The sequence below is a fragment of the Pinus tabuliformis genome, chromosome X, assembly GCF_031772625.1.
Source record: "Pinus tabuliformis cultivar Carrire ecotype Pingquan chromosome X, CPIR1, whole genome shotgun sequence".
Classification (NCBI taxonomy): Eukaryota; Viridiplantae; Streptophyta; class Pinopsida; order Pinales; family Pinaceae; genus Pinus; species Pinus tabuliformis.
Window position 1 is genome coordinate 362,757,846 of NC_142308.1, and position 10,621 is coordinate 362,768,466.

General features: G+C 40.5%; 1 protein-coding gene across 1 annotated transcript in view; it reads left to right on the forward strand.

Annotated features, from left to right (window-relative positions):
* LOC149140003 (uncharacterized) overlaps window positions 1-10,193 on the forward strand; it is a 349,910-nt gene extending 339,717 nt beyond the window's left edge. Inside the window, exons 15-17 of the mRNA XM_089450875.1 lie at window positions 9,274-9,438; window positions 9,557-9,913; window positions 10,056-10,193. Of these exons, the coding sequence (XP_089307001.1) occupies window positions 9,274-9,438; window positions 9,557-9,913; window positions 10,056-10,178 (645 nt within the window). The 3' untranslated portion in view covers window positions 10,179-10,193. The remainder of the gene's footprint in view (window positions 1-9,273; window positions 9,439-9,556; window positions 9,914-10,055) is intronic.
* Window positions 10,194-10,621: the final 428 nt, after the last annotated feature.

Sequence of the window (10,621 nt, forward strand, 5' to 3'; positions counted from 1 at the left end):
ATTGCAACCTCACGACGCATGTGACTCAACAAACCCTTGAGGTCGCTAAGTCGCAAGGTCGCGAGGCCGCAAACGCCTGAAGCCAAGCAAGTGCGACCCCTGCGACCCCCACATGTGCGACCAAAATTATAAATATTGGCCTCGATCGACCATTTGAACAACTCGCTTTGGTTGCACGAAGGATGGGGAAGCTGAGCGACTAGATAGAGTGTGTGACCTTGCCAGGTAGGTGACTCTTCCCCTTCCTCGACAATCATTTCTTTCCGCCATTTGTCCTCCTCTTCTGCCCTGACCTTGCAAATTCCAAACTCAAAGGTTTTTATCCATGTTTCGGTCTCACTTTAACCAAAAACCCTTGCCAAGTTATTTTTGTTTTCATGAGCCTCCCTGAGCATGTTTTGTGGCCATATTCATCCCAAATTAACTTGCTTCCCCTGAGAACCAAGCCACTTGCCCCTAAGAAGCCCCAAGAACCCATCCTAAGCCTCTTTCCACCTCTCATAATCACCCAAGGAAGCAGGCGCATGGACGAAAATCGCGATAGGCAAACGAGCATGAGCTCGCGACTTGCGTGACCTTGCGACATTTGTGACCTCCGCGACCCTGCAACCTGCTTGACCCCAACGACCTAATGTCTAGCCTGCTAAGTTGTTAGGTCGCACGCTCAACCACGCGACTTCTTGATCCCTGCGACCTTGCGACCTTCCAAAAGGCCTTCTCCTGGGTTCTGAAAATTATAAGTTTGTACTTGTCACTAAGGTTTTATTTTCATGCCGTCTCTCTCATCGTGGGACTATTTATTTGATATGCCAGGTGACATTGATCTCGAGTGCATCTTGATCTCCTCCTTCGAAGACAAGATGGAACCCCTGGTGACAAAATCTACCCGCAGGAGCTCTGGAAGCAGTTCATAGGAGGATCACTAGGACGAAGTACTCCCCATCTACAGGGATACCGCTTGCAACTTCAACAAAAGTATCAAGTCCTCTTGGTATGATGTTTACGCAAAGTTCTCCAAACAAGACATCCCAGAGGACTAGGAGGACTTCCTGGTGTATATAAATGTGAAGAGGTCGAAGCTTCACAAAGTGGCATCACATCCTCCAGTCTTCCCATGCGCTGAGACAATTGATTGGATCATACGGAGCACGAACACAGATCAATGGGTGGCGAGGGATCACGCTGGCTCTCCAATCGCAACTATCTCCTCCACAAATTTTGCTGCATATTACAGGTTGCCTGAGAAGGAGGAGTCCTTGAACACCCGGTTGCTCTTTGGCTTTGTGATCCCTACCAAGGAGATTCTCAGGGAATGGTGCCAAGGCCTATCCAAATTCTGGGTTAGAACTGACCAGATATACAGGACATACGGACTAAAGAAGGTTTATCAGCTGATTGCCGCCATGATGAACCGATTGTATGAAAGAGCAGATTGTGATGTGTTCCATGGGACATGGGTCCCCATCATGTATGCTGTCGCTACCCGGGGTACAGTTTTCAAGTGTGCCAACATCCTCGTCTCAACCCTGAGAACGAACATAATCGCAGCTAAGCATCCTGACCTAGACCAGCCACTAGAGTTCTATATGGCCTCATATCTCCATGACGCGGTCTGTGCAAGGTGCCACTTCACCAACTGGAGCTACAACTAGAACATGGCTGTAGCAGATCTAGTACACTACCACTACAAGATTTTTTGGAACCTCGGCTATAAGTGTATGCTCGATGTTATCTTTGAATCATTTATTGCCCCATTATATCAACTGCTTTTCGGGGAAGAACCACCTTGTATGTCAAAGAGAGCCATGGAAACCATCGTCAAGGTGGCGCATTGGTTCTCAATCCAAGAGCAAACATTTATTAGGGTCTTTGGCTCCTACAAGACCCTATATGCACTTCTTTGGTTCGGAAGAGAAAAGGTGCTCCTGCAGGAAGTATGCTATCAAATGACACAGGGTTTCTCGAAGACATTGAGCAAGGGGAAGAAGAAACCATGGCCTGCATTCCCTCTTGTTATCGGAGCCTACATGGTGGAAAACTTCAAGGAAGTGGAGGTAGAGGCTAAAGCTTTAAAGGATGTCATTTTGTGACCTTGAACCATCGTACGTATGATCTCGATAAAGTCATGGCAGCTCATTGCAAAAGGGCTAATTTCAATTGGTCATACCCACATTCCAGGTAGGATCATGAAGATGGGATTAGAAATTGGTACAATGCCACTAGGGAGCTCAGTCCCAGCGAGTAACAAGCAAAGGATGATGAGAAGCTTGAACACTCCGAGGAAAATGTGAGCCTACGGGAGAGGTCATCTACTTTGAAAAGAAAGTAGGAGAAGCAGAAGGCCACTGGGAAACTCAAGAAGCAAAATGAGAAAGAGGTAGAGGATTCCCTGAGTGATTAGGAAGCAGTTGGGGATAATGAAACACTAGAGCAGAGGAATGCAACCCTGGAAAAGAAAAAGCAAGAGCTCAAGAGGAAAAGAGAAGAGATCAAACAGTTGCAAGATTCGAGTGCCAGCACTCCGAAGACCAGCTTGAGAAAAGGAAATGGAAAGAAGAGGAAGAAAGAAAGAAGCAGCTAGAAGAAAAGCAGTTAAAAGAATAGGAAGAGTAGAGGGCCAAGGGTCAAGAAGAGGAGAAGAAACGAGAGCAAGAACTAAAGGAACAGGAGGAGATACGCAGGCAGGTTGAGAAACTTAGGAGGAAGCAAGAGCAAGAAGAGCAGGAGAAGAAGCGACTAGAGGAAGAGCAGAGGAAGAAGGAAGAAGAAGAAAAGGGCAAAGAAGAGGAGGAAAGAAGGAAGAGAGAATAAGAAGAAGTCGGTAAGGCAACTCCACATGACTTCGGGCAAGTTGAGCCGTCAACATTAGATGTTCCCCCATCTATTCCCCTCACTGGAGGACATCTCCCTCTCAAGGAGCTAGGCATTCAAGAAGAAGAGGAAGAGGAAGTGTTGGATCTCACCAAGCTCACTTTTGATCAGGTTAGCTTCAAGATCATGTAGGAAAGGAGGAAGTGTTATGCTAGAAACCCTACAAAACCCCTATCGGTGACAATAGCAAAAGAAATTGTTCCTGACACTATAGTTAACCCTGAGATGATCACCTCAGTCAGGACTGCATTTGTGACCACGACTGAACACAATGTTGCCAGGATGAGTAAACAAATCGCAGAACTCCAGAACAAGCTTTATGCATCAGAGCAGAAGGCCGCTAAAGCAGAAGAAGATAGAAAGAAGGCAGAAGAAGAAAATGCGGCCCTCCGCTTGGTACACTCCAGTACAAAGGAGCTACAGGTTACAATCAAGGATGAGGTTGAAACTCTTAGTGAAGCCATGGTGATGGTCTATGAAGAAATGTCGAAACTACACCATACGGTAGCCCCAATCTTGGCCATACAAACCAACACAAAGGAAACGTCTGCCATGCTAAAGGAGGTTGCTACAGTGTTGGATAACATCCATGAGTGGTCCACCAAGTATCCAAGTGCACCGACAGTAGTCTCGAAAAAGGACTGGATCACCACGCAAAATGCCAAAGTCCAGCTCCGCATCAAGATCCAATCAAGAGACAAGCTATCCAAAGATGTGGATAGGGTATTGGCTTCTTACAGGAACCTTTTCAGTGGTTTGGAGTCAATGATCGAGAATCATGGGATTCCATCTATTGAAGAAATCGGGCAGGTGAGGAAGCAGGAAGACATCTCACAGGAAGTCCAGGCGTTTGTTGACACATACAAGCAAGATGCCCACTCAGACAACCTACCAGTTACAAAGGAAAATATCACACGGTATGTGGTGGAACCGGTGAGGATGTATACAAAGCTGGTGACCCTAGCCAATCAAGTGAACACCAAAAGAAGCACTCTCATCCCGGACGCCCTCAAATGCCTACACAAACATGATGAGGAAAAACCGCAAATAGCTCCCATAGCGGCTGAGTACAAGCTTTGGCGTACTTATCTAGTCGAGCAACTCCACCTAGAGATCCCAGAACCATCTATTGTCAAGTTGTTAGGATAGAATTTGCTTATTTTTGTGTAATTAGCAAATTAGAATAGAATAGGATAGTAATAGAATATGAAGAGTAACGAGGAAATCTAAAGGTCGTGAGGTAGTCCAAGAGTCCCTCTCTTTTTTATAAATACACCCTCATGGCATATTGTAAAAGGGACTTTTAGCTTGGGACTTATTTTGGGACATATTGGTTTGAGAGGACTTGTGCTCTTCTAATATATACAAGGAGTAATAGTTGTTTTCCACTATTCGATTGGATGAGTGCGTTGTGCTGTGATACCATGGATATTATTTGCTTGATGGATCGAAGGTTCCTATAAGTTCTTTGATGTAGTGTGGAAAAAGTCTGGAAAAAATCCCGATTTAATCCTAAAAACGCGATTTTTTGAACTAAACGATTTAATCCCCCGACTTTTTCACAAAGGAAAAAATCTCGATTTTTTCCTTGTACTCCCGATTTAATCGGGAGTCAACCCAAAAAGTCTGCATCCCTTCCCAGGCCGCGGATAAAGAGGCCGCAAAGGTGAAAAAACTGTAAATTGAAGCTTCCATCCATGCATTTTCAAGTTATTGCATTGTATTGTTTGTCATACTTCTTGCGAGCATAGTAGTCTCATTTGTAATTTGTTAGTTTTGAGGTTAAGATATGTTTTTGTTTTCCAAGGAAAAACAAATCTTTATACTTCATATTTCTAGTTAGAAAGCAAAGTACGCATTGGCTAAGCCTCCAGGCTTTCAGTGATCTAGACTCTAATAGCCATTGCTCGGGAGTCAACCCAAAAAGTCTGCCTCCCTTCCCAGGCTGCGGATAAAGAGGCCGCAAAGGTGAAAAATTGTAAATTGAAGCTTCTATTCATGCATTTTCAAGTTATTGCATTGTATTGTTTGTCATACTTCTTGCGAGCATAGTAGTCTCATTTGTAATCTGTTAGTTTTGAGGTTAAGATATGTTTTTGTTTTCCAAGGAAAAACAAATCTTTATACTTCATATTTCTAGTTAGAAAGCAAAGTATGCATTGGCTAAGCCTCCAGGCTTTCAGTGATCCAGACTCTAACAGCCACTGCCCCTTCAAAAGATTACAAAAGTACCAAAAGGACAGGCATACAACAGTCTTCCGTAGAAAGAACCCCACACCATCAAAAACATTGTTACAGTTATTGAATGCTTCCAGAAGAAACAACAAAGAGGAGGTCATGAAGATCAAATAGCAACAACCTGTCCAAAAAAACAAAACCAGTGCCTCAAAAAAGAGCCCATTTTTCAGACAGGAACAAAGTACCTGTGAAATCTTGTGACAACAAAGATCCTTCCTGCAATGAGAGCAAGTTTGGAAGGAGAATCTTCTTTAGTGGTGAACTCCCTGTAAATGTGGGCAAAGGTTATGTATCAGAAGTGGATGTTAACTCCAAGAGTTTTTGAATAATAGATGCCAAGGCTAGGTTAGTAATCTGACATCTACTGTTTTCTCAGAAAATAAGCAGCTTGGAGTCACCAAGCGCTAATTTTCACATCTATTGTGATACTCACTGTTAATTTTCATTGGACCGACCACCTGACACCTTATTACCCAAGCAGATTAAAATCTACTGAATAAATGCATGACTTATTTCTTAATACAATTAGCGGAAACAAAAATTAAAAGGGGAAGAGGATCTCAGTCACTGATTACTTGATGACTTTTAGATTACTCATGATATACATTTATTATATTTTTTGTTGATATTTTGACTCAAGAGTTGAGACTCAGACAGGACCCAAAATTCAGGAGTTGATTCACTATTTTGATATGTGATGTAGCATTAGACTTCATATACATATTATATATTAGCTTTCTTTACATGTTTATGTGGAAATGCATTTATTTGATGTTGTGGATACTCTAGATGTTAAAAAAAATAAAATAAAAATGAATGATTTTGTGTTTTTTAAAATTTTCCGACTTTTTGCCGACTTTTTCAAAAAACTCCTGACTTTGACGAGTTTTTCAACTTTTGGACCCTTGCCGAATTAATCCCGACTTCGACTTTTTCCACATTGCTTTGATGCATGGTCTCCTCATGTGTCTTCCTGTGATATGAATCTTGTTTTGCAACACATGGATGGTATATGATATGCTAACTTTGTGCTTGTATTGATGATCTGTTTTGTTAATATTGGCATGATCTTATCGTTGACTATGCATTTGCTTATGCTTATAGATGCTTAGTTACTGTGAACTACTTTATAGTTGTTGAGCATATTCTTTATGTAGGCATGCTCTTATTTGAAGTTTTGCTAACAATTACTTTATGTGAGATTCATGTTGTCAAATTATGATCTTGGTATTCATGTTATGAACATTCGTCAGTTATTTCCTTTTGTTTGTTGAAGTCCATATGTTCAACTGAGTCGGTATCGTATCTCCATTTGAAACAAACTCAAATCACTTGTATGACAACTGGGCCTACATACCAGATGGGATCCCTAAAGCAAACGATGTAGAATCTAGTTGGGATTCTACAGCGGGGAGATCCCCTTGCTGTTGGTAGAGAATTCTAGCCCGTCAATCATAGTATTAAAAACCGGCCTCGCTAACCGGTTACCAGTCTAACCGGCTGGTTAGCAGGCCCACCGGTTGGAATCGGTGAAAAACTGGGTTTAATAGGCTGTGTGGCGAAAAATTTGACCTAACTGGTACTAAACCGGTCTAATCGGTCCTAAACTAGCCAGTTACCTGCCATGCCCACCGAGGACCCACAGTGATGCTTTTCCAAGGTATTTTAGGGGTTTTAGAGGGAAATTAAGGGTGCTTTCCCTCCAAAAACGCCCTCTCCAAGTCTTTAAGGAACAAAAACAGTTAAATGATCTTGTTTTCAACGTTCGTGCAATACAACCTTTGACTAAGGAGGAACCAAATGATGAACAAAACACCTGATCTAGATCCCATTGTGTTGGACGATATTGATCCAACATCAGAATGGGTGGAGGAGACTGAAGATCCTGTGTTTGAGGCTGATTTTGATATCGACATGGCTTTAGCGGGGGATGAAGCAGATTTTGTGGCAGCATCAGAACCAAGATCAGTAGCGGTATCAACAGAAGGTAAATAACCAATGGAAGGCACTAGTCGTGCAGGTCGACAAACTCGTGCTTCCATTAGGTCCACTTCTATTGTTATTGGTGGCATTGCTACTGAGGTTGCAGATCAGGCTAAGGCATCCTCAAACTCTGAACCAGATGATGTCTATGTAGCTCTTGATGATGATCCTGTGGCTAGTAGTGGTGATGAACTTTATGATTGATCATGTGTACACTGTAGACTTGTAGTAGGCCAATGGCCTCATAGCTTGCAACATTGTTTTTGGACTTTATAGGCCATTTAGAGCCTCATTTCTTATGTATTTTGCTATTTTGTCGATGATATGTATTGCACTCGGTGCCATTTCGATATATTCACCTTTACATGGTATATAAATGAGCAAACTTTGCATATTTTGTCTCTATTGGCTTGGAATCATGGTTTTAAATCTTAAAAATAGTTTTGTTTCATTAAAAATTTATTATTTAATGTATTTTTCTAAAACCGGTTCGTTTAGACCAAACCAGTCCTAGTTAGACCGGTTCCGGTCGGTAAACTGGTTCATTAGGTGGACCGGTCGGGTCACTGGTTCCGGTTTTAAAAACACTGCCGTCAATAGACTGATATTCAGATTGACCTTGGTTAGCTTAGTAATTATGACATATGGTAAAATTGGATGCCCTGACTTGATGGTTGATGATAAAGAAGTCATGTAGTGATTATAATCTTTGAAGTATGATGATACACCTGTCGGTTTCCCTAATCATATGACTCTAACTCTTGATGAATATTTGATGTCGTGTTCATATGTGATGATGAAGTAGTTGATGCCAACATGTTATGACCATGATGGATATATGTTTTAGAACTTGATATTGTTTGATTTTATGATCTAACAATTTTGCTGATGCATGATAGCATTATGATAGATAGCAAGTGATGTTTATATACTTATCTTGGTCTAACATTTGCTTTGCAGGATTATTTATCATTGTATCTTGAATTTCATTTTGATCAAGCACTTGTCATTTACTTTGAAGCACTGGTTTATACTTTGAATATATCATTTAATATGACTTATATATTTATGTGCTTGTTTACATCTTGGAATTGAGTCATCTTTGATAGGTATCTCCTTCTAACTTTTGTCTCCTAGAACCTCACATTTCCTTTACTAACCTTCTTTAGGGACCACCCCCCTTAGCTTAACTAGGAGAGAACTTTAACGGATAGAGTTGGGATTAGGTGATAGTCCCTTCTCTTAGTTTGCCACCAAGATCACACCTTGTGGGGTTGAAGATTTTTCCCATGATAACCTAGGTGTGCAAGTGAGGTGGCAACACTTCCTACATGTTCCTATATTACGCAAATGATATCAATTGAGAAAGAGCTAGGTGTGATTCTTCTAATTGTGGAAAAATAAGGCAAAAATTTCTTACTAGTTCAAAATATTACGTTTTAACCATATGAATTATGATTAACCAACTATCAGAATTTATAATGGTTTAGGAATCTTAAATATAGAGAGGCTCGCATATGCACAGGCATATATTTGATGAGTATGACCACTCTTCACATCAGAATTACATTTTACTGTACGAGCAAGAAGATTAAATACACCTGACTAAATTACAAGAATAATACAAACAGAATGAGCATAAATAATGTAAAAATTCTAACTTTAAGGTGGTGTGGAGGGTACTCAAAGGCTGTTGTTTGTTTAGTTTCCCCCCTCATGTCATCTTCCAAGATGTAGCTGGAGCTTTCCCCTGGTGTTAATGGACCAGTTCCCATTGCATTTGAGGGTTTCTAAGGATTCTTTCTTATATCGAAGTGATTGAATATTAACAAAAATGGTAATCAGTGATACGTAAGATGGTCAAATGAGAAGGAGGACACAATTTTAGGATCCAAATGTATATTCTCTATCTGTGGCCTTTAAGTCTTTCTATCTTGTCCAGTTAAGCATAACTTATTTATGTAATTCCATCTTATCTAAAACCAGTCAAGTATATCATAAATAAGTTAACTAAGATTTATTTATGTCTAGCTATGGAAGTGCAATTTCATTTTTCTGTTTTGAAATGTTAAACCTCTTTTTATTATGTTCTCACTGTTCGAGCGATTTCTATCTTTACATTCTCGGAAACATTTTTGAGTTAGAGCATAATTTTATGATTTTTTTGTTTGCCTGTTGCAGATTCCTCTCCATGTAGCATTGCCATTGGAGACTAGAATGCTTGGAAGTATGAAGCTAGGCTTGGCTGGTGATCATCAATATATTAATGCAAGCCTAGCAGTTGCGCTCTGTCATTCTTGGCTCAGGAGAACTGGACATTCAGAAGATTTTAATCTGACAGAGAGTGTTTGTTCATGTGTCCTTTTTGGAAATATTGATTGTTATTTTTATGAATTTATGGTTTATTGAAAGGTTTGAAATGAAAGGGCTCTAACTGACATGAGGCATGATGTTCATGCTCCAGGCAACTGAAGAAGGTTACTTGCCAGAGGCTTTCAAAGAAGGGCTTTCAATGGCCAATATTCTAGGTCGTGCACAGGTTATTCCTGATTCATACACGATGCACAATGAACACTGCAATATGAAAGAAGATGGAAATGCTGATTCTGGTCGGTTGGTTTTCTATTTGGATGGAGCACACAGTCCAGAAAGCATGGAAGTATGTGCAAAGTGGTTTTCACACGCAATAAAAAAAGAGAGGCACTCATTTCCAGAGACAAGAGGTGTGATCAGCGAGACCAAAACTGACTCCAGTGGACTATTGGAAAATTTTTGCCACCAGCATCAGAGTACTGAAAATTTGAAAATGAAGTCAAAACAGGTAAGCTTCTTGCTCATCTTGTTTGCTGATATTTTGTCTTTCTTCCTGTTTATTGGCAATGACAATTCATATTATTATGCCATATGAATGTTAATTTGTAAAATGAGTTTAACATTTAAAATATTTACTTTTTCCTTTCCAGATTTTGCTATTTAACTGTTTGTCTGTGCGAGACCCTCAATTACTCCTCTCCCGGCTAGTCAACACTTGTGGTCTCCATGGTACACTGGTTCTAATCGTAATCCTTTTCATGAGTTTAATTTAGATGTTTGGCTTCATATTTGGATCACTATTGGATCTTAAAACTTTTGTAAGAAGTAGTACTTGTTACTGCTCAAACTCTTGATAGATGGAAAAGTCATAATGGTAAACAAGAGAGCCTAGAGGCACCTACTGAGCATGCCACCCACTGTCACCTCAGTGGCCTTGTGCCACAATTGAGACTAAGGAAAAGAGAAATCCTTGTCCAGGGGGTATCCTTAATCTATCTAGTTTGTTGTAAACATGGGATGTAAATTAACTTAGATTGATTTTATGAATGTGGTGAATCCAACAATCAAATTCCGTAAGTTAGAGTGTGATAAATTATGCAAAATGTTTGTCTGATCAACAAAAATGTAACACACATGCTTTTTTTATTTCCAAGTGAAATGAACTTGTGTCAAGAAAGCTGGAAACTTGCAAATGAGGGTTGATTCACTTGGTCTT